The sequence below is a fragment of the Aotus nancymaae genome, unplaced genomic scaffold (genome assembly GCF_030222135.1).
Source record: "Aotus nancymaae isolate 86718 unplaced genomic scaffold, 86718_ANA_hifiasm-v0.15.2.pri h1tg000019l, whole genome shotgun sequence".
NCBI lineage: Eukaryota > Metazoa > Chordata > Mammalia > Primates > Aotidae > Aotus > Aotus nancymaae.
This window is the reverse complement of record NW_026988431.1, coordinates 30,119,923-30,144,117: the sequence shown is the minus strand read 5'-3', so window position 1 is coordinate 30,144,117 and position 24,195 is coordinate 30,119,923. Positions and strand designations below refer to the sequence as shown.

The window sequence follows — 24,195 nt, the reverse complement described above, 5'->3', positions numbered from 1 at the left end:
TTCTTTTTAATTATCTTATTATCAAAATGTGTGATTAATCATTTTGATGACAAAATCACTTGTAATATTTGCAACTGATTCAGTGGTAAACATTGATTTCCTGTCTTTTACTATTAAAAGAGTTAATTTTTAAAATTGCAATTCACATCAAGACAGACTCCTAGAGACAAAATAAAAACAATGAGTGGAAATAGTCATTCATTAAATGAGTGGAAATAGCCATTCATTCATTAAAGTTCTACCAATGAAATGCATTTTTATTTTCCCTCTTTTCAAATCAAGTCTGGAGAGCAGACAGACAAGAGAACGGAATAAATGGAGGAAAAGAAGAGAAAGCAGAGTAGACAAATTTGACCAAAGATGCAAGGGAAAAGACAAACAGAACCAGTGAGAAAAGCAAAGCAAAGCCTGAAGTCACAAGGGCCTCCACATTCAGATCCATGTGGGCATGTGTGTGACAGACCCAGAAACCAAATGGAAGCCCTGAAATCGCCTAATTCCCGGAACAGGCAAATTTTTGCCAAGTTCATGATTTGGCAGAGTTCTTGCATATTCCATACAATTTCAATGAGAAGCTCTATCCATATTGTGCAAAGAGCAGATTGTCATTTTCCACTTGAAATACACACGTTGCACTGACCTTATGTCCTCTGTCAAACTGAGACATTATCACCAACTTTTAGTGAAAGAGTTTCACAACGCATGGGCTTGCGACCATTCTGTTGTTTTTGTTCTGTATGTTTGTGCACAATGTGTCACTATATTGGACAACAGACAGACAAGGCCTCTGCCATCACTGGTTACTGCCTCCATCTGGTTCTGCCATCATCACCTCCACAAGTGCACGTCTTGCGCCCGATTCCTCCCCGGTTTCTTTGGAGCTCCCTTCATTCAATGCTGCTGGGATGTTTTCTTACACATCCTAATGCAAAGACTCTCTTTTCAGCTCACACCCTCCTTCCACAAATTTTGTTTTCAGTGTGATTTGTTCTGTTTTCATTTAACAGATGGTACAGAGCAAGTAGGGATTCAGAGATGCATCAGGCATGGCCACTGCCCCAGAGGAGCTTTGGGAGAGGAGGAGTGGGAATGTGAGCAGGGCATGATGATGCAGGTGACAGGTGCAGTGACAGTGACTTCAGTTCACTCTCACCAGTGAATATGATCACTCCATGAACCTCCTGGTTCATCCCTCACCAATGTGAAATGAACACTATCTATGAAGTCCCCAAATGCAGATCAAACTCCAAAGACTTTACTTTGTGCACGTTAGTGAAGGCTTATATCTTAGTCCAAATGAGACACTGATGCCAGCTCCCATCATAAATCACAAATCTACCCCTAAGTGAATCCCGGCTCTTCTTTAGCTTGGAAGGCATAGAGAATAGTGGTTACCAGTAGGGCCTCAGAGTCCTGTGTTGTATGACCTTGAGAAAATTACTTAGTTTCTCTGTGCCTCAGTGTCATCAATGGAAAAATGAGGATAATAATCACATGTACCTCAGAAAGCTGCTGTGAGGATTTAAGAGACAATGTAGAAAAAGAATTTGGCAGAGCATCTGGCACATAGTCAGTGCTTTATAAGTGGCAGCCATACTGTATTAGCATTTCTACACAAGACGGAAGGCAATCCAAAAGTGCGCTCCATACCCAGCTTATAACCATCATATAACCATCACTAGCACGTGGCAGTGGAATGCAGGGCTATACTGAAGAATGCATAAGCTGCTCTTCTAGCCCAGGTAAACTGGGCATCAGCATTCTTTTCAAATATCAGCCTATTATCTTTATTCCTTTTTGCCATACCTGTATGTGGCGGGTTTTAAATGTATTATTATTATTATTTTTCTTTATATTAACTAACTTTTTAACCTAAATATATTTACTTTCAAAGAAAAGTAGTATGGAAGGAGGGAAGGTGAGAGGGAGGGAAGGAAGGAGGGAGGGAGGGATGGAAGGAAGGAAGGAAGGAAGGAGCAAGAGAAGGTATAAGAAGGGAGGGGGGAAGGAAGGGGAAAGGGAAACTGAAGTAAGTAAGAGGTAGGGAGTGCATGGCCCCAGACAGAAAGAGCTGCCACAGAGCACGGGGACAAAACCAAACAGACACACACACACAGCCGCAGCAAGTAACAGCCCAGGGCTGAGCCCACACCCCTGGCAGAGACAAGGCCTGGGCTTCAGCAGAGTGGGAAGGTATATGCTCCAGTAGAAGGTAGACACCTGGTCAGGGAAGGGGATGAGATGGATTTGGGTCTGCTGGGGAAGGGGTGGCAGGTCTGGTGAAGTCTGAAGAAATGAAGAGGAGGCAGGAGGAGGTAAGGGATGAGAGCTGGTGATCCAGGAAGGTGTGGCCATGGAGGTGTCAACATGGTGAGCTGAGGCTAGAGGCCCCACAGGTAAGCTGGGAAAGATAAAGGAAAGGATGTGGGTGAAGGGACTGAGCCAAAGGGTGAGAGCTGAGAGATGCATGAGGCAGGGCAGAAAGCCCTGAAACAGGCCCAGGGGCAGGAAGAGACGTATGGGAGAAGCAAGATGCATTTGTTAGCAAACCAGGCAGAGTCGGCCTTCCTGAGACTGGACTGTGAGAATGGGGTGGTCTTCCAGTCTCAAGCAGCTGCATTTGTCCCATCTGCAGACATTTCACCTACCACAGCTTGGGAAGTGCCAACATCGGTGGCAGGCATGTGTCAACATGTCCTAATACTAGAGATGGGCAAAGAGTACATACAGAGTATGATGCAGGGTTGGAGGGAATGGGACAGAAGAGAGTGAAGGGCAGACCACGCCCCAAACCATCTGCAGCACACACACACACACCCAACTTAATGCATTCTGTTGGAATCTTTGAGCCTCAGTTCCTGAACGGGGCAATTTATGGACCTTTGCAAAATCAAACGCAAATGGGGACAACAATGGGATGCCATTTCTCACCTATCAGATCGGCAAAGATAAAAATGATTGATATTTTATTATCTTGGTAAAGGTATAGAGAACAGGAACTCTCAAACACTGCTGATGGGAACAAAAATTGGTAGAAAAATGCCTTTTGAGGGAGGACAATTTGGGAATATCTATCAAAATTAAAAATTTATACACTCTTATTCAGCAATTTTACTTCTGAGAATTTACTGCATTCTTCGTGCTTAGAAAAGTGCTTGGCACATAGAAAATTCTCAATAAATATTCATTGAATAAATAAATTATTTTTTCTCACAGATACTCACATATAGGTGCAAAGATTAATGCACAAAAGTATCTATTGCAACATTGCTGAGAAATAGCAAAAGAGAGAAAACAACTACATGTATATAGAGGACCAATTAAGTAAAATATATCCATGCAATGAAATAATAGCACTCGTTGGAAAGAATGAGGCAGATCTATATGTAATACAACCAAACCACTGTTAAACTTCAGGGTTCACTGAGAAGAGATGTGGGGGAACTAGGTGCAAAGTCCTCTGTGGTGTGCCCCTAGGCGAGAGGGAAACATGTGCAAATCCATCGACTCTACGAGAGAATATTAGAAACTGACAATGAGAGAGCCTGGTGACAACCAGAGTGGAGGGAAAGTGACCTTTCACATATATGACCTGTTCAAACATGTTTAACAACAGCAAAAAAGGTAAATTGGATGAGTGGAGATTTGCATAAAAATTCCACCCGAAGGAAGAAAGGTTCAGAGATTAACCAGGCTTCCTTGGCAAGTAAGGGTGTTCCATTCCTGGAAGTGTCTAAAATTAGACTGGGGACCACTGTGGAAGAGTAAAGTAAGTGTCATGGGGTGTGCTTGATTTGCTGTCCTTCGAGGCTTTATCTAGCTGGATGGGCCATGCTTCATCAGGTTCTCTGGGGCAATAGCCCCACTTACAGCCCAGCATCCTCTGGACATTGCAAACACTTTCTAAGAGCTAAGAAGGCAGCACATTCTTGGAAGAAAAATTGCTGAATCTCATATATAAGTATATAGGGCCCAGTACCAGTTGGTACCCAATAAGTAGCTGAAGAAAGAAAAGGCATGGGACCATCCAACTCACATGACCTAAAGAGTGGAATCCAATTTGAATGAGGAATAGGAAGGCCAGATCCCCTGAGGCCTGCAAGGAGATGATCAGCGGGGACCCCCAAGGACCATACCCTAAGACCCAGTGACTCCAGCTCTGACTAGGAATGTGTGCTGATGCAAGGACCCTGAAGGCGAGTAGGTCACTCCAGACAGAGGCCGGGGAAAACCAGAAACCAAAATGCCTATTTCCTTCTGCAGCCTTTCTAATGAACTAGGTCCTACCCTCAATGGAAAGACTCATTAGGGTTGGGTACAGCCTTGCTGGCCTGAATTTTTGCCCTGTGATTCCAAGAGGCTTCCTGAGACTCTCAACAATGCCTCCTTCTCACCAACCTCGTCAGGAGCCTATTGTAGCTAAGCTGATTTCTTCCTGACCTCCCTGGCCATGCATACAAGAGGATGAGTCCAACACACCTACAGCTTCACAGACTCATCCTGCAGCAGGTTGGGTGGGTTACACAGGAAGATGAGATACTCTCTGTCTTATGGATGGCTTCTGGGACCCAAAGCAGATCAAGCCATACTCTTCTGGACTAAACCGCATCTCCCTGGGGTTTGCCTGCTCTGTATTATTAAACGGCCCTCGAAACCAAAATGGGGGCTCAACTGCCTTGCCAGGTAACTAGCACTCAAGTTCTTTGTTCAGCCTGAACATCTACAGCCGGAGACCTATCTTCTAGGGAAACGCAAAGTTGCACCTCTCTCCACATGCCTGTCAAAGCCCCACTGGCAAAATAAGGCTTGTTCCTGGGTGGTTTGCCAGTGTTTGAGGCATATTCCTTCTCCATTTGCAACAGCTCTGAAGTGACTCTTCCCAGTCTTCTTCGCCCTACTGCACTGAGGGAGACCTGAGACCCAGGTCTTAAGGTCCTGTGAATGCAGCTCATCAATGGCCCAAAGCAATGGAAACAGAACTCAGACTCCCAGAGCTCCTAAGGGCCCAGAACCAAAAGACGCCACTACAGGCAGGCTTGCATTTAGTATAATTTTTCATCTCCATGCTTCAAACTGAAAAGTGGTGATTCTCTATCCATGAAAAAACAGTTTGTGCAGATGTTCGTGCTCAAATTCTGCAGAAAGGGACTGTCCAGCCACAGTGAGAGATGGGGACAGAAAGCAAAGGATATGTTTGACAACAGCCCTGACTGAGCTGAGATTCAGCCCTCACAGGCCCATGATACACATAAGAGAGACACAACCCACCTCCTTCCCTCTGCCCTTTCCTGTAAGCTCAAAGCCTCAGACCCTTTTCTTCCCTGGTGATCCTGGGACCGCCCTCTGAGGGGCTGTGCACTATTTGTATGGTTCATAGATGGAGTTGCTCTTGGAGGGATTAAAAAGGAGATGGCGATAGTGGACACGGAGTCCTGTGCAGATGGACACTGCAGAAATGTGTAGCCACAGAGCCACCAGGACCCCAAGAAGAAATAAGGTATCCAAACACAAGAGAGAGAGTCATTTGTGAGAGACAGCTGAGAGAAGTTCGATATTCCTGAAAACATATGGTGTGCTTTTAAGAATGGTTATTTTTAGCAAAATCCAGTCGCAGAAGTAGAGGCAGACAGTGGCCTCCCTAGACCTGAGTTCTAATCCCAATGCTAACATTAATTAGCCGTGGCTCTCTAGACTGGTGCCCAGAAGTGCTCCTTGGCTGCCACCTCTCTGTGGATAAAAGAGGCAGTCTCTCAGCATCCCCACACCACTCACTTTGGCAGTTTCAGATCTCAGGGGTCTTCATGGGCAGATGTTGGTGAAAAAAATGGTGGCATTAGGGCCCCTACTGGACCCCTGATGCAGTGATGTTCCCACTACTCACATCACCTCAGTAATAACCATATGATGTCTCTGTCATCATCTTTGATAATTCATATATTAAGTCGTGGATGATCAAGTTCAAACAAAATCCACCTAGGGCAGTTCTCACACATGGGACGCTGCCAAATCATGATCAGTAGCTCTAACGCTGGCCTGGAAGACTCATGATTATTTGCTCAACATCAACAGAATTTGGGTGCTTCTTGCTCTGTGTCTTAAGGGCAGAAAGGGTGATGCAGAGCATAGGAGTGCTGGAACCCAGAGCTCCCTCTGGCCATCCTCTGCCATCTCCTGAGCCCGGCATGCTGGAGTGCATGCTGCGGAGGGGCATCCTTCCAGCTCCCCGTGCTGTTGCTCATGCCGATGTCACAGTCCATTACAGCCAGCCAATTACATCTGATTCCTCTCTGGGGGACGCTGGGCAGGGCCACCATGAGGGGCAGAGGAGGCCCGAGAGGTTTCTAAATGAAGTAGCCTGTTGGGAAATCCTATTAGGAAGCTCATGTTACAGGGCTGCAGTGTTAATGACCCTGGCCGACCCTGGCCCTGAACACAGCCAGTCTCCCTGGGGCTTGAGAGGAAGCTGTCTGGCTGTGGTTTCCCTCTCACTCACCAGCCAACCACTGATGGGACTGAGAGAGCAGAGAGGGCTCCTTGGTGCCTCGAATGTGGCTTCCAGCACTATGGACACACACACACACACACACACACACACTCACTCACCCTCGTGTTCCTCACCTTCTCTTTCAGCAGCTCAGGGTCGGGAGGCAGGGGGAGCCCAGAGCTGGGACCAGCAACCCTAAGGGAGATGGAAGCAGGTCCTGAAAACCTCTTTTTCCAAGAAGAGCTAAATTAGACGTATTTTTCCCACTTTTGAATCTTGCAAATTTTTCATCTCAACTCCCCCAGGCTTATAAAGTGGCTCATCTCAGCTGTTCAAGTTGACAAAGGCGCAGAAACTGTTGAAAGGTTCAACGTGTCTCTTGGGTTTCCAGGCATGAAGGAATTTACATGCAAGTTTCCTTTACTAAAGAAAAAAGTACCCACTTGGAGATGGGGGAGGAGTGAAGAAGCAGCCAGGAAGGAGAGGAGACCTTGAGGGAGAGGGCAAGCCCGTGTCTGACAAGAGGAGCGCCTAAGGCAGTGCTGGGGGATCACCAGCCATAACTGGCAAGGAGACACCAAGTGGGAAGAGAGGCACATCGAGAGCTGCTCTGTTCTGTTAGAGTTGAAAAGGCCCTGCCAATGCCCAGAGTTAGAATGGTCACAGGTGATCTGAGAGCCCCCTGGAAGACCCACACAGATTCCCAGTGAAAGTCATCCATCCTCATTCCCAGCCCTGATTTGTAAGCCTGAGCAGAAAACAAGAGTCCTGCAGATTGGACCATGCTGCTGTGGCCAGTAGTGGCACCCCTGGCATTCTTAAGACAGTACCTAGGGACCCAGCTGGTGCTGGTCAGCTGCAGGGAAGTTTGTTTCTGTAATACCCAGATAGTCAGTCCTCAGATTCTGCCCCTCTTTTCCCTGCCAAGAGCCCTTCCTGGGCTTCATATTAGCTGCGCCATCATGTTGATACTCTGCGTTGTTCAGGGCTGCCCCGTGTGGCTTTCCCCAGCCCCGAGCCTTTACTCAAGGGGTAGTGATGCTCTGGATACCTTCCTCCTGGTGGCCTGTAGGCCTTGTTCTTGGTCTACGCAGCTGCCAGCCTGCTCCTGCAGTCCTCTCTCAGACTCCTTCTTCATCCCCTCAGGCACCCAGGTTCATCCTGTCTACAGATCCCAGAAACCCAAGAACACCTTCACCGACCTACCCTGGGGCTCCTTTCCTCTGGATGCCAGCCACATACATGGTCCTGGTCTGCTGCTTAGAGCTGGGGTTCTTGGATTTTTAAAAATCCCCATGTTTGGGCCATATACCAGACTTATCACCATCGGAGAAAAGGCAACTGGGGATGTCACTTTGCAAAACCTTTCTGAGGGCTCTCATGCCTGCCCTGGGGTCCAAAATTGTGGGTTCTGAATACCGTGGCTCTCTCGGGTTTGGAGAATCTTCTCTCTCCACTTGGTCCTTCATTTCACAAAGACCACCTGCCTCAAGGCAGGCCATGTGAGCCGCACCATTCAAACATATTAACTGGGCCTTTGATCAGTTGAGGAACAATGGCTTATTCCTCTGTGCTGTTTTCATGGGTCACTGCTTGATGGTCATGGAACTGGGCCTGGGCAGGTGCAGGAAGGTGATGACTGGGAATTCAGGATTCCTGCTGACCTGTGTCTCTGGATGGGGGAATCCCACACCACCTTCATTCCAGACTCTAATTTTCTTAATAAGGGGAATTCAGAGCTTAAGGACAATGACACCTAGCAACATGTAGCACTGCATGGCTTATAAAATATTCTCATATCCATTTTCACACATTCTGAGAAATAGGCAGAGAAGATATGACTGTCAATGGAAAGGGACTTACCTAAAACCACACAGCAAGTTCACAGCAGAGCCAAGATGAAAACCAGCCCTTATCTCTAGGTTAGGTCTCTTCTACCCAAGTGTACCCCCTCCTCTTTCATCCACCTGCACCCCCTGTGCATGACAGCCCCAGACAATAAAAGCCTGGGCACCATAAGTTAGCGTGTGTCCTCTGTAATAGCAAGCTAAGGTCATCCTGGGACAGGGGCAGAGGCAAGGGAGGATTGCAGGGATAATTACACATAGCATTGTTATTTTCTGAGTCCCCAGTGTGGCTAAAGAGGCAGCCTAATGAAGCAGCTTCTTCTGGAAACTCCGAGGACTATGTCCTGGGAAGGAAAGCCAGGCCCTGAGGCAGCACTCAGTGGTAGAACGGATCCATGGCACATAGGCACCATGCTTCAGCTAGGATCTGGCCATTCAGAGCTGTCACAGCAACTGAGACACTTCCATAGACACCCTTATGGGATACTGTAGCCCCCAAGCTTCTAATATACAGATAAGGAGCCTGCCCCTGCCAGGTTCCTTCTAACAACAGCCCCAGCCTCCTCCTCATCCTCCTTGAAGTCCAGCTTCAGCTAAGGCAATATTTTAGACTATACAGCAGAGAGAGAGAGAGAGAGAGTCTGCTGAAAGCCAGCTCGGCCTCCCTGGCACAGGAAGAGCCAGACTGCATGGGACCTACACAGAGAATAGACTTAGCCACCAACCTCAGCGAGGAAGTAGGGAGAAGGGAAGACAAAGCTATGATTTCTCATTAATCTGCTTCACTATGAGCACAACTTGAAATTGGAGTAGATGGGCCGTTTTCCTAATAATTAATAATCTTACAGAGACACACGCATGACAAGGTCAGAGTCACTAGTGAGATGAGGTCAACAGGCTGATGTGACTCTGCCGATGGGACCAGCCTGTGTGTACAGAAAGGATGTCAGGAACAGGCCTTAGGCCAAGGAGCCCTCTAGAAAATGCATGAGCCGCTTGCCACACATCCTAATGCACAAGTTCTCCCCACAGCTTCCTCTACGCCCCTCTCACCGCCCACGCTCTTCGCAACAGAAACAGCTCTAGGCCAGGACCACTCTTTGCTGGCTGTGCTGTCTAATTGGTCTCCAGGTGCCTCTGCACAGTCAAGCTACTGGTCACCATGACTTTGACAGGAGACAGTTTCACAGAAGCAAAGTGAAAGCCAAGAGAATACAGTTCCCTGGCCATAATGAAAGTCTGTTCTTCCGAAAAAAATAGCATGGAACCAGAAGCAGAGAGATTATTCTTTCTGCCACCCTACAAAGTCCCAGTTTCACATACCCAGAAAAGATGTATCAAATCAGCACGACTGTATGAATCATAAAACCATCAGCATTTGGCCCAGCCAGGCTCAGAGGACATCAATTCTCAGGGCTGTGTTGGGAGAGAGTAGCTGTTGAAGGCTCACTGTGTCTCACCTGTAATTCTCTGTCATCCACCATTCTCTCTGCTGCTGGCTTCGCAATGATTGTGCTCCATGGGCTACACCAAAACCACTGTGAATAGCCACTGTGTATAGCCACTGTGTCCATCTGGCAGTACTCAGTGAGCACCAAAATGAGTGGAAACCCTTCCCTTGAAGACACACCATGGAGACCAGCAACAAGTACCTCCACATGCACTTCCCACTCTCCACCAAAGAGCGCAGAGTCTTCCCAAGATCACCATTTTTGCCCAAAGGTCCCCCTGCCAGCCATAAGTGTCCAGTTACCAGCAGAGTTAGGGGCCAGATTTCAGGGGATTCAGCTGAAAGTTCTCGAGACATGGGCAAGGGGCCTTCTCTTCCCTTCCAGGGCACTGAGCTCAGCCAGGATGCTGGGCCACAAGACCCATGATGCCACTCTCCAGTCTCAGAAATATCATCAAAATGTGGCTTCCCGTGCCTCTGAAGTGGCAAAGTGATGGTGCCATGGGTTCCCCATTTCCTCTACCCTCCAGTGAGTTTGCATTAAGTAGTTTGTAAAGTCAAGTCATGTTCACAATAGCTCGAGATTAGAAATGTCCAACAAAACTCAGGAGGGGATTGAGACTGGGAAGGGGAAATGGAAAGAAACAATTTGGATTTACATATTTGTCCCCACAGGCCCTCCCAGGACAGCCACAGGAGGTAACTGACAAGCTACACGGACAGCAGAACCCTCTAAAAGAAAAGTTCCAATTAGCCCAAAGAAATAAAAGCCTGTTCCCAGAGTCCCAATTAAATCAGAACCAATCAATGCTTGCTCCAGTTCCTGCTGTTCTGCTCAGGATATAATGAGAAAAATGAGAGTGCCCTAGCCAGCAAGTGTGGTATGGCAGCCCTCTGAAGCCCAGAGAAATCACCCACCCATGCGCTGCTGCGAGCATGCCTGGCAGCTGCTGCACCTGCGCCTTTAAGAACTCAGCCTAGTGCCTTGGTCCCCACTTAGACCCTGACAAATATCAAAGATGGTGACCCTCCCAACCAATGGGACAAAGAGGAGGGCTGTGGGACCAGGCTGGGATGGTTTTAAACTGTCAACGTTGATTCATCACTGGATCTGGCGCTCTCTCTCCTCTGTTTCCACACCATCCATCATGGGTACCAGAACCAAGAAATCCAATAAAGACACAAAGACACAGCTCTCTCTGCTCTCAGCAGGCCTCAGAAAGGCTGTGTGAGTGCTCTGGCCCAAGCAATTTGCTGAGTCCAAAGGATTCCTGAGCTGATGGCATTAACAAGCCTGTGCCTGGCATTTCGCCTGCAGGTGTCTGGGGAGCAAAGTAACTGGGGAAGTAAACTGGCATAGGCTGGTCTGGTGCTCAGGCAGAGTCGGGGTGACATCAGAGAGGGCAGCTGGCAGGAGGCTCACAATGGAGAATAAGTTGCTAATACAGCCCCTGAGCCCCAAAGGACTAAGGGCAACCCTAGGGGTACATTAAGATCAAGGTAGTCATTTCTGAGATCCGTATAGGAAGGCTTCCTCGTAAAAGAATCAGGACCTTTGAAGGTTCTGAACAAAATTTAATATGGGAAAGCAGTCTTCTCTTCCCCAACCCTGGATTCCCCCACATTCAGCTCCCATGCACTTAGACAATACATAAGCTGTGGGGCCTCCAGATCCTTCTATTCACTCCCAGAGCAGACTGAGCCTGCAGCCAGTTCAGCACATTTATTGCCACATGTTGAATATGGGCTTTCTAGGGCTAGCAATGGCTAATATGAGCACATAGTATCCTAACACTCTCAAACTGCAAAGTTTACATCACTCTGTGTCATTTAGAAGCAAAAGTTAACATAACACATGATACAGCCCCACTCCCATTCCAATAGTTTCATCTCCTTCCAGGGTCTGGCATTGAGCCCCTAGAGAAAGACAGCCAAGTCAGTGGGCTTTGAGTTAATGAGCTACATGGGTTCAGTACCAAGTTGAGTGCTGTGGGAGCTGGACTGAAATGAACTAAAATATTTTCCAAATTCAGTCACATCTCAATTACCCTTGAGAGAATTGTCCATGGCAACCCAAATTCCAAATTCTCCAGCCCCAGAGCTTAGGGCTGGATTCAGGATATAGGGGTGGGGGTGTGTGTGTGTGTGTGTGTGTGAGAGAGAGAGAGAGCGAGAGACAGACAGACAGATAAACAGAGAGAGAGACAGATAGATATAGAGAGAGAGGAGAGAGAGAAACTCGACACTAAATATTACTGACTGGTCATTATATTACCATTTGAAAGTCCCCCATCTCTTCCTCTCACCATGAATAATAAATATGGACAATCTGGTTGGACATGATTGGAAAATCATCAGGCCTAGCACTGGGAATGAGAGTCCTCAGAGCTTTATAATAAGCCATTAGACTCTTTTCTGTTCCTTTATGACCCAGAACTATTGGTGAGGAAACCTTGCAGATCTTTCACTGCCTTAGATGGGCAGGAAGCAGAGGCTCCAAAGCTTACCCTTGCATGCCACGCTGTTCTCAGGCTCATAGCCAGGCTTGCAGGTGCATCGCCCAATGGGCACCATCCATTCCCCATCGCCATTGCAGTAGAGTTTGATGGGTACGTCCACTTCTTCTGCGTTGGGGATGCATGTGCCCCTAGCAATCACCAGAGATGTGCTCTCTGCTCCTGTCATGGTCTCTGGAAACACTGCAAAATTTTGCACAATGCTGGGACACTTTTTAAAGAAGACACGGACAGAAAGAAGAGACATACAGGCTCCATAATCCTGAAAAGCGAGGTAAAAACCATTCCGAGTAAGAGGCCCAAAGCTCCTGACTTCCGTGTTTACCTTCATCAGCCTTCCCCCAAAGTCCACCTGGGAGAAGCTCTCATCTGCAGCAATGGTGTCTACTTTGAGGTAGGGGGCCTCAGACCAGAAGGCCGACTTCTTGGTGGCAATGACAGAGTCAGTCTCATAGTAATACAAGTTGAAGGTCTCCTTGCAGGATCCTGGGACATTAGGGAGGCTGCTGCAGTCTCTCACAGTGAAGCGCATCTCTGTGTAGATGCGATGGGCCCCCCGCCGGTTGATGAAGGTGGTGAGCAGCCAATTGTTCTGGTTGGGCTCGAAGACATTACACACCTGGTAGGTGCGGATGGTGTTCAGGTTTTCATCGTAGCCACTGACTTCTTCCCACTGTACATAACCGGCCACAGGTACACACATGCAAAAACACAAAATAGAGAGTGAGAATACAAAAAGTAGGCAGAGCAGAGAAGAATCCTGGGGCTAAGGGGCCTTAAGAGCTCACCAGTCCAGCAGCTTGACTTGAGAAATGAACACATCTAAGCCCAAGTTGATTTTAAAGATCTCCATATAAGAAAGCTTCATATTTCTCTGCAGCCCATGCCAAAATATAACACACTTCATTCAAGAAAGTTGTCCCTTGCCTAACCCTTAATGCTCATTCTGTGACTGGCTTATTACATCCATGGGGACAACATGAAGCTTTCAGCCCATGTGATGGCAGGGACTTTCTTCCTCACTTCCACAGTCGCTACTCTAAAAGTCAATCTATTGATTAGGAGTCCAATTACTTGACACCCACACCTTGGAAATCCCCATCTCTGAACCTAATTTCTTTATTATGGTGAAATTACTTTATATCTCTGGAAAGCACATGAATTTAAAGCTTTTCAGAGATTCTCAACAAACTTAAATTCTCACAAATCTTCTCTTTGTGAGAACATCAATCTCTTTGAAGGACTGATAAGGTTTGGATGTTTCTCCCATCCAAATCTCATGTTGAAATGTGATTCCCAATGTTGGTGGTGCCTGGTGGGAAGTGATTTGATCATGGAGGCAGATCCCTCATGAATGATTTAGCACCATCCCTTTGGTGATGAGTAAGTTCTTGTTCAGTTCACATGAGATCTGGCTGATTAAAAGAATCTGGGACCTCCTGCTTCTCTCTCTCTTGTTCCATCTCTTACCATGTGACATGCTGGCTCCCCTTTACTTCCTGCCATAAGTGAAAGCTTCCTGAGGCCCTCACCAGGAGATACCAGCACTATGCTTCATGTACAGCCTACAGAACTGTGAACAAGTTAAACTTCTTTTCTTTATAAATTACTCAGCTCAGGTGTTTCTTTATAGCAATGCAAGAGTGGACTGACACAAAGACCTAGACAATAAAACTGGTAAAAGTGGAGGCTGCTAAGAAGAACCTTTAATGAAGCCAGTGAAGCTCTATTGTGTGCAAATTTCAGGCAAGGCTATGATGAAGGAAAATGTTGGAGGGTGCTACTTTAGGGAGTAATGAAAATTTCTTAAAGGAGAGACAAACATGATTCGCATTAGAAAAGTGAGCTCCCATTTATAGCAGCCCTGTAGACTGAAATAAGAGAGAAGGACAACACATGTATAAAGTGATGTCTTTCACTATTCCCAACAACTTTCAGAACTAGGTATTCTTATCCCCAATTTACAGATGAAAAGACATCATGCAACTCACCCATGCTCATACAGCTAAAAGAGATTATGAGAGGAGCTAGTAGGAAGTACTTTGAATGGGCAAAGAAATTCACTTAAGAACTTCTAGATTATTTCAAAAACAGGCAATGAGGGCTGGAGGGGAGTGGGGAGAGGCCTTTAAAGGCATGGCTCTCCCTTAACTGAGCTTTCTGGGACAGTGGTCAAAGAAGAGTTGCTGGGTCATTCTTTCTTTTTTGTGCTTGGAAAAAAAGAAGAAGCTGCCCACATGTGGGAGTGCTCCAGATCCTGGTCTCAAGAACTGAGGGTATTTCCAGGAATAGATTTAAGCTTGTATTCTGTTTGCTTAGAATAAAAAAATAGAAAAAATTAAACTTCCTAAAGTGAAAATGAATTAAGATTCTGACTATTTAGACTATTTAGCAGTGGTGATCAAGGTAACCAAATCATGCCAGCATCTTTGAATATTGTGCTAATTGCTTATTATTTACAGTGGTGGACTTTATCTGACTAGAATTCTTCATTAATAGAGCTAAAAGTCAATTATGTGTGCATGGAAAATATACTGCAATTGCTTCTTGCAAGGAGTAAAGCCCCCTGTGGAGGAAGGATAGAAGCAAGGCTGTCCTCTAAACTTGTGTGAAGGAAACCAAAAAACAGGCATGGTGTGGAGAGGTGGGGAAATGGACACATCAAGAGCTGACCCTACATGCCCAGGTCTATAAAGTAACCTCACTCATGGTCACTCCTGCTGTCTGGGCCTCTGCTACCAAGGCACCTAAACTGCAGTCTATCCAGGGTCCTCCTGGTCCCCAGCCTCTCCCAGGACTCCCAGAGTGCCAGTTCCCTCACCAACTTGAAGCCCTGCCAGTCCCTCACCAACAGATCAGCTGTTGCCAGTATCCTTGCAACAGTTCTGGGACACACAGGCCATCATGATTCTGCCCTGGACAGTATCAGCTCCAGGCCAAGAACCACCCAGCACTCCACCTTTCACTTGATCTCCAACCACACTATTCATGACCCACCAGCATCTCTCCCTACTCCACTCTACCTTTCACAATGCCAAGGACTAACATCCCCAAACTCACAACTCTGCTTCCTAGTTCCAAGCCTGTTCTCATGCTGTGCTTTCTACCTGGGATGGCTTTTTGTTCTTCTGTGCCTGAGATACTCCAGCTCTTGAAAATCCAGTGGCTGAATTAGATAGCATATCATGGCACACTAGTACATCCTCCATACAACAGGTAAGAACCTGTGCACACTGACCCTAGGGCATCTACCTCCTCCAGGAGTGAGTGAGCCCTGAGGGGGCTGCAGCAAATCCCTGGAGTGGCACATCCACAGTCCATACAGCTCCTTCACAGCATGCCTTGTGTCCAGCACATGGACCTCCCTGTGCCCAGGCCCCATGTGACCCCATGTGGCCACCACAGAAGAGAGATCTCACCTCTGTGGGCTGCATGGAGTGTAAATTCACACTGTTGAACCTCACCTGGATTTTGCTTAATTTCTTATTGATTGTCTAGATGTAAAATAACCACTTTTTCTGCCTTCTTGAACACTATGTTTTGTTCTATTAAATGTGTTTATTAAAGTTATGTTCTGCTTGCCTGTTTATTTTCAACAAGGGAGAAGTCACTGACAATGTTTCAGATCCAGTTTTTAGATGTCCCTCTCTTTCCATGGCTGTTATAAAACAACATTTTCTCAGTTAAACCTATATGACTTTTGAGAAAAGGAATTTTTTTTTCTGTTCTGCGATTGCTGAAATACAACAGGTCTTATGACCCATTATTCCAGTTAGGTCTCAGTACACATGTGGGGCCCCTCTGTCAATGTACACATGAAGCATGTGGCCCCATTTAGAGTGGGCATCTGGTCATAGCCAGAGTTCTTGACCCATCCAAGACTAATGGAGTTCTGCTGTGGGAGCACGACAGAAGCCTATCATATGGACTTCACTTTAGCACTGAAACAGTTAATACCAGGAGGTATTTAAATAAGCAAAATGAGGCCAGGTGCAGTGTCTTACGCCTATAATTCTAGCACTTTGGAAGGTGAAGTGGGAGGATTGCTAGAGCCCAGGACTCAAGACCAGAATGGGCAACAAATTCTATAAATTCACCAAAATTTACCTCATCTCTATAAAAATAAAAGTAAAAAATTAACCAAGATTGGTGGCTTTTGCCTGTAGAACCAGCAGTTTAGGAGGCTGAAGCGGGAGGATCGTTTGAGCCCAGGAGGTCAAGGCTGCAGTAAGCCATGCTCGCACCACTGTACTCTAGTCTGTGTGACAGAGCAATAAAATAAGCAGCATGAGGATTTCTACTCTCATGGAGCTGGGATCTTGAGAATACTTATCGTAGTAAATGACACTGATTGGTATTATAAGGCCCAGCAAAAGTCATTGTTTCAAACATTAACCTCTCTGGGCCTCAGTTTTCTCATCTGTAAAATGGAGAATCATACTGGGTGACTCAGAGTTGTAAAATTCTACAGATCTAATTGATTCCATGACAGCTTCTAAGGGAGTGATCTAAGCTAATTAGAGGAAATTCAGCTGCATATTCAAAGGGAAAGAGTAGAAGGAAATTGAGAGAAAGGAAAATAACTCCCTGTTGTTGGAAAAAGGCCATCATAGAGCTTCCCATTAATTTCTTTCCCTCTTTCATTCTTCTGTCAGCAAAAGCTCTGCAGGGGTTGAAGAAATAAGTGATCAGAGTAGGCTTCAGGAGGTACACATACTTTCCACAGCAAGTGGTAATTAAAACTGGGGGCCTCGAAGAAAGAGAAGATTTTGGTTAATCGAGATGAGGGTAGAATAGCATTCCCAACAGAGAGAGACAAACGTATCATTCGTTTATGATATTTGGAGTCAGTCTCATTGCTTTATATTTATACCTCATTCATTCGTCAATGAAAAAAAAAAAGGTCTACTGAATGTTAGGTTTGTGCCAGGCATCCCATTAGCCACTGGGGATATAACAATATGAAGCCTATAATCTAGTGAGAGAAACAGAAATTAGAAAATTGTTATTAAAATAACTAAATAATTACATTTATGTTAACTGCTGTGAGGGAAAATTACAGGGAGCCAAGAAAGGGGATGCAATGGATATACAGAAGATTGTCAGGAAAGACCCTCTGTATGAGTCCGTTTTATGTTGCTATACAGGAATACCTGAGGCTGGGTAATTTATGAAGAAAAGAGGTTTATCTGGCTTACAGTTCTGCAGTCTGTACAAGAAACATGGCACCGGGATCTACTTCTGGTGAGGCCTCAGGAAGTTTCCAATCATGGAGGAAGGTGAAGGAGGGGCAGGTGTGCCACATGGTGAGAGAGGGAGCAAGAGAGATGCCAGGTTCTTTTAAACCACCAGCTCCGTGTGAACTAACAGAGTGAGACTCACTCATTACCAGAAGGAGGGCATCAAGCCATTCATGAGGGATCCCCTGCCATGACCCAAACACCTTCTGCTAGGCCCCACCTCCAACACTGGAGATCATGCTTTAATACGAGATTAGGAGGAGACAAACATTCAAACAATATCACCCTCCAAGCTGAGAGGGAACAGTTAGATAGAAGTTAGCCAGGAAAGTATGTGCCTTCTGGGAGCAGAGTAGAAGCAGAGCCTCTGGGCCCAGGAAAGGCAGGTACAAAGGTCTCGTGGTGGGAAAAGTGGCCTGGTGCCATTGAGGAATGAAAGCTGTGTGACAGAGAGCCATAAGAAGCTGGAAGAAGATGAATCCAGTTGAGAATTTTGAATTTAATCCTCAGTGTAACTAGAAGTTGTTGAGTTAGGGAGAAAAAACACAGGTGATCAGAGCTGAGCTTTTAAAAGCTCCCTCTGACACACTATAGAGACTGGTTTGAAGGGCAGCCTGAGTGTATGGGCAGGACAATTGGAGGTCATTGTGGGTGTGCAGGCAAGAGATGATGGTAGGTTAGAAGAGACCAGTAAAAACTGAAAAGATGCTTTAGGAAAGAATCTCTAGACCTTCACTGAGCCACATTTGGGGGAACAGACCAGACTCAAAGGGCTATGTGCCCCCCGAACACTCTCAGGCATCAGGTCTGCCTCACCAACCAGGCTTTGGGCTTCCCAGATCCTTAGAAATGCTGATTCTTCACCTCTTCCCTCTCTCTTTCCTTAAAAAAGGGGGGGATTTTACCAGTTTTACATGTACTACACTGTAGATGCCCAATTTCCTATTCAGGATGAAATTTCTTTTACCCAAAGCCTGTGCTGGCTCCAGTTCTGGCAATGTGTTCTCACCGCCTGCCCCAAAGCCGATTTCCTAAAGGTCTCCATTCAGTGACTGCTTCTGAGCCTCCACTTCTAGGCATTTGACATGTTGCCTCTTGTATTCCCTCCTGTAATTATCTCCTCCCATTAAAACAACAGCAAAATATCATGATTTGCTTATCAGATTTGCAAAAAGTTGAAAAGATAAAATGTCAAGTCTTGGTAAGAAAGTGGGAAAAAGAGTACTGACCAAGCCTATTGGTGGAAGTATAAACCAGTGAAATCTTTTAGAAATCAATTCAGTAGCTTCTCTCAATACTTGAAGTGTGGGCCAAAACTGAACTCAATATGAAGAATGTAAATCATTTTTTTTAAATTGTAGTGATAACTAGGTGCCCATCTGGGGAAAAAAAATGAAACTTTTGTTTCATACTTATACCTTACTCCAGAATAAATTTCTGGTGAATCAAAGATTTAAACATTAAAAGTGAAACTACAAAGATACTAAAAGAAACCATGGTGACAATTTGTGTATACTAATTGTGACATGAAACTCAGAAGCCATAAACATATTGATAAATTCAGTTCTATACAAGTTTAAAAACTGGCATGACAGAAATAGCCATAAGCAAAGTTAAAAGGGGGAAAGAAGAAAATCTGATAGGAAAAAAACTGTCACTTACCACAGATAGTGTTAATATCCCCTAACATATAAAGAGAACCCATATGTCAACAACAAAATAGAAAACTGAGCAAAGAGTATCAACAAACTGTTCACTAACAAAGACACAGATATAACTCTTAAATATATAAAAAGATGCTAAGTCTCACTCTTCATAAAGTGTGAGCTGTTACTTAGCCACATTACGACACTTTCGGGGGATGTCAAAGAACAAAAGTGTGATAGCATACTGTTGGAGAGGACATGGGAGATAAGAATTCTGATACACAAATGGAAGAATAGCAAATTTGTACAACGTCTATGACAATGTTAGTTTTATTTATGAAAATTATAACTATATACACCCTTTGACCCAGCAATTCCACTTCCAGGATAATTTCTTAGATAGACTTCTATCTATGTGAAATTAGGTACACACAAAGTTATCAACTGCTGCCACTGCCACCTCCAGAGCTTTTATTCATATCCAGAAAACCTAGAGTGGACCACTGGCCTTTGGACAATACAGTAATCTTCTCAGAATCTCTGAGTAAGACCTCTGGGAGCATAGTCCTAATGGAAAGAAAAACCAACAGTTTCTCAAAGAGATTGAACTCTTCACCAACCAGTAGTATAGGGGACTCAGAATCTGAAACAATTAGACTAAAAGAAAATAAGGTATAGGACATTTCCTGTACATCTTTATATGAGGAGTAAGCTTTATACTTGCTGCATGCTAATCTGATTGTTACACTCCTTTCTTGAACTGGACTCAGCTGGACTCTTTAATATGTCACCTAAGACCCTTTGCTGTCAACTGGTGAATGCATAAACAAAATGTAATGTGCCTATACAATGGAAACTATTCAGAAATAAAAAAGAATGAAGTACTGGTATGTACAGCAGCATGATGAACCTCTAAAACATTATGCTAAGTGAGGAAAGCTGTGTGTCTCAAAAGACCACATATTGCGTGATTCTAAACACATGAAGCGTTCAGAAGAGGCAAATCTACAGATAGAGAGGTAGGTTAGTATTTGTCTGGGGTCAGAGAGGAAAATGGGGAGTGACTACAAATTGGCATAAAGAAATTTTGTGAGTGATAAAACTGTTCTAAAATGAGATTGTGGTGATGGGTTACAAATTCTATAAATTTACCAAAAATTACTGATTAAAATTTTAATACACTTAAAATGAGTGAATTTATTGCAGGTAAATAATACCTTTTTGTGGCTTTAAAATAAAATCCCTCTGTTATCTGGTCCAGCCTACACCTCAATATCCCAACAATGCTGACACGGTCTCCATTATCCACAGGTAGCTTGTTCATGGTGACTTCATGCCCTGCTCATTCCATCCTCTGTACCTTGGATGGCCTTCTTACGCCTTTGTCCCTGTATCCCAAGTGCCAATTATTCATTCAATCAAATTTGTTGTGAATGATGCCTAAGTTGAGGCAAAGGTGGCATCTGGAGAAGCTAGGTGGCCAAGGAAGCATCCCTATCGCTGAGACTAAGGGCCTGAGAGTATCAGGGTGTGGTCCAGACAGTATCAGAATCTTAGGCTCAGAACCCCATTCCAGGACCACTGGATTTTCCAACCTGGAGGTCAATCAGGTAGTCAAAAGGCCAAAAGTGCTCCCCATGTTTAACACACCCACTTCATCACCACAATGTGCCATTTCTTCCAGAACAATCCATATCCCCCCATCTGGCCTGTCTCTTGCATTCCCATGACCAATGCATTAGGGCTGGCATCACCTCATGCCCTGGTTGGAACATGGTGACAACAGACAGAGCAAGAGACGTCAAGGGCCCAAAGCAGGGCCTTATCCTCTCACAGCTGGACACAGAGCCCATGCCCTGAATGTTGCTGCTGATGTTCTGACTGACTCTTCTTCTACCTCACCCCCATCCTATCTGAACTGAAACAGAGAAAAGCAGATGTGGCTCAGAAGCTACTCTAAACCATGTTGGTCAAGACTTTTTGTTGACAAATGGGCAAATTGAGGCCCAGAGACATTCAATAGTGGGCCTCAAATCAGGCGGTGGATCCAAGGCAGGGCTGGACTCCCTTTGCTCACCTTCCTCCCGGGTGGCTCCTGTCTTATTTCCTCCATAATGCCTTCCCTGGCTTAGATTCATCTACCAATTCTCTGAATGCATACAGCATGATTGAGTTTATTCCACACAGTTTAGCATTTGATAATACACTGTTTTGAAATATCCTTTAATTGCTTCATGTGTGTGACTTTGGTTTCTGCTACCAGGCTTTGAGTTCCTTGAGGACAGGGAATTAAGTTTTGACTAATTTATTAGTTCATTTCAATAAGCAAAAATAATTCCATGCATTTAGCTTCACAACACTGGAATTACAGAACACCATTTTATTCAGTAACATCTGGGACCAGTGAAATCCACTCCATTTGCATCTCACTTTCTGTCCTAGATGATCTCATCCACATACAAGGCCTCAACCAACACAAAGTCCATCACCAACTTGACCTCTCCCCAACACCCCAGACTTGTATATCCTGCTGCCTGCTGGATGCCTCCTGCTAAATACCTAAGATGCACCAACTTGCTCTTTTCAGTTCTGATGCAGTCTCACCTGTGTCTGAGAACAGGACCTCAACCACGCAGTACCAGATACCTAGAAAGCAATCTAGACTCTGCCCTCTCTACTTTGTTTTGCTCCTCATCATAGGAGGTTAAAGCTCAAATTTCATATCTCCTATCTCCTTCATAGCTCTTCTATTCAGTCCTTTTCTTCTGTTTCACCATTGAATTCTCTTTACCATCCAAGTAATGCTCCCAGTCAGTCTCCTTAATTCCCCTGCTCGTGTGAGTTTTCTAAAATACAAATCCATCTCCCACATAAACCCAATCCTATGGGCTGGGACTGTGTTGGGTATCACTCCATATTCCCAGTGACAAGCCCTCAAAATATCCTGGAAGATTGAGGCAATACGCAGGGCCCTGCCCTGTTCTTTAACTTCTCTCCCTTTTTTACTGCAGGTGCCACCAGGCTAACCTGTCTTTGTGAAAGGAAGAAACAAATCAACCTTGCACAACCAACAGATTATTAACAGCCTTTGAAAGAGCACTCTTATTGACACAAATGGACCACCTGTCCTTGAGATAAGCATAATAAAGGAAACAATGACAGTCATTAGAAAGTACTTGTTCAGGCTTTCAGACCATGACTTTGATGCATGAGAAAGACACTTTTAGGTCTCTCCAAGATCTAGGTTTATTAGGCTTGCTTATTGGAAGTCAGAGCTTGCAGATCTATTGCTAGAGTGCCTGTTGACATTTGGACAGTGCATACTGACTATTTGCAGTCGGCTGATTGTGTGTGTGTGTGTGTGTGTGTGCGCGCGCGCGTGCGCACGTGCACGAGCGTATGTAAGCATGCTATCAACGCTCGTTCATCTGTATAAACTGTTTCCCTTTCAAAATCATTGTCATGGGCTCTACCCATTGATCAATCTACACTACCTTCTAGAACAACCTTCAGAAACTCTGACACATTCTTTATGCTCCAAGAGAGGATCTGAATTTCAGAAACAGGCAAAGGTCATTTGGAGCCAAGTCTGATTAATGAGATGGAAGAGCAAACTAAGAAATGATAGTACTGGTCAAAATGAAGAGACATTATAAAATGAGGTTAAAGAGATTTGAGCTGATTCCACTCCGTGCCTCTGAAGACAGTTCCAAGCATAGAGTTCTGGAAAGATTTTTGACAGCTGGCCCCTCCCCGGACTGCTGCAACATCCCCTGCCCCACACCAGGCCCACACCTCTAAGAATGCCCAATGACTACCATGATGCTGCGTCATTATAACCTCCACGAATAAACCACTTCTAAACCATTGCTACAGGGCCTGGCGGGAGAGGGGCACTTCCTCTGGACACCTTTATTTAAGACAGGAATAGAAATAATTGAAATAGCCTTTTTGGCCTCTATTAGCCTAACAATATCCCAGCAATTCTGATTTGTTTCAAACCCAGCTCATTTATCTCATTTATTTAATAAAGAATCAAACATCTACTCCAGCAGCCCCAAGCAACATTCTAGAAGTTGGTGAAACAGCAGTAAATAAGAGACAAAGTCCCTGCTCCCATGGACCTTATATTCTAGTAGAGTTAACCAAAGGATAAACAAACAAACTAATGAATAATATAAAGCCAGGTAGCACTAACTACTCCTAGGAAGCAGGAAAGGAAACAGAGTGACAGCTGGCAGTGGGGTCTTCAGGGAAGATCTCCCTTTGAGCTGAGATCTGAACGAAACCCAGGGGCTAGCCTGGAGGGAACATGAGGGAGGAGCATCCCAGGCACAGAGGACAACCAGAACAAGTTCCCCAGGGCAAGAAGGTGCCTTCCCCATTGCTGAGAAACCCAGGATGCCAGTGTGACTACAGAAGATTAAACAGCAAGAGAAACACTGAAAGAGATGAGGCTGGAGAGGTTGCCAGGGCAGGCAAACCCCACCTCTGCCAGTTACAGCTCTGTGATCACAGACAACTTTCTGAGCTTCAGTTTCCCCCATTTGCAAAATACTATTTACTTTGCAGGGTAATGCAAAGACTGAAAGACCGTGGAAGGAGCTCATCTAGTGCTGTGCCTGCACATAACTACCATTCACTGAGCACCAATTATTACCATTATTATTATCAACATCATCATCATCATCATGATTACGTTAACCTCAGGATCCACCTCCAGCTGAGTCACCAGGGTGTGGAAATCATCTACATCCTATATAAATAATCCTACCCTTTGGTCAGCAGAATGCAGGAACTAAAAGGCTAGCTCCCTCTCCTTACAGAGACAGAGAAACAACCAGCAGTCCCCTTCCCTTTCCCTCAGGGAATCTCCAGGGCTTCCTCTGAGCTGTTTCATCACAGGCTCTCTTCTCTGGAGCCAGCAATCCCTGGACCACTGTCAGCCACCAGCTCAGGCCACAGGAGACAAAATTGGACACATCTTACAGGCTCTGGTCCCATTCAGCAGT

General features: G+C 45.3%; 1 protein-coding gene across 2 annotated transcripts in view; it reads right to left on the bottom strand.

Annotated features, from left to right (window-relative positions):
- EPHB1 (EPH receptor B1) overlaps positions 1-24,195 on the bottom strand; it is a 434,509-nt gene that overhangs the window by 267,406 nt on the left and 142,908 nt on the right. For both annotated transcript variants that reach the window (XM_012451172.3, XM_012451174.3), the window contains exon 3: positions 12,289-12,970. In XM_012451172.3, the coding sequence (XP_012306595.1) occupies positions 12,289-12,970 (682 nt within the window). The remainder of the gene's footprint in view (positions 1-12,288; positions 12,971-24,195) is intronic.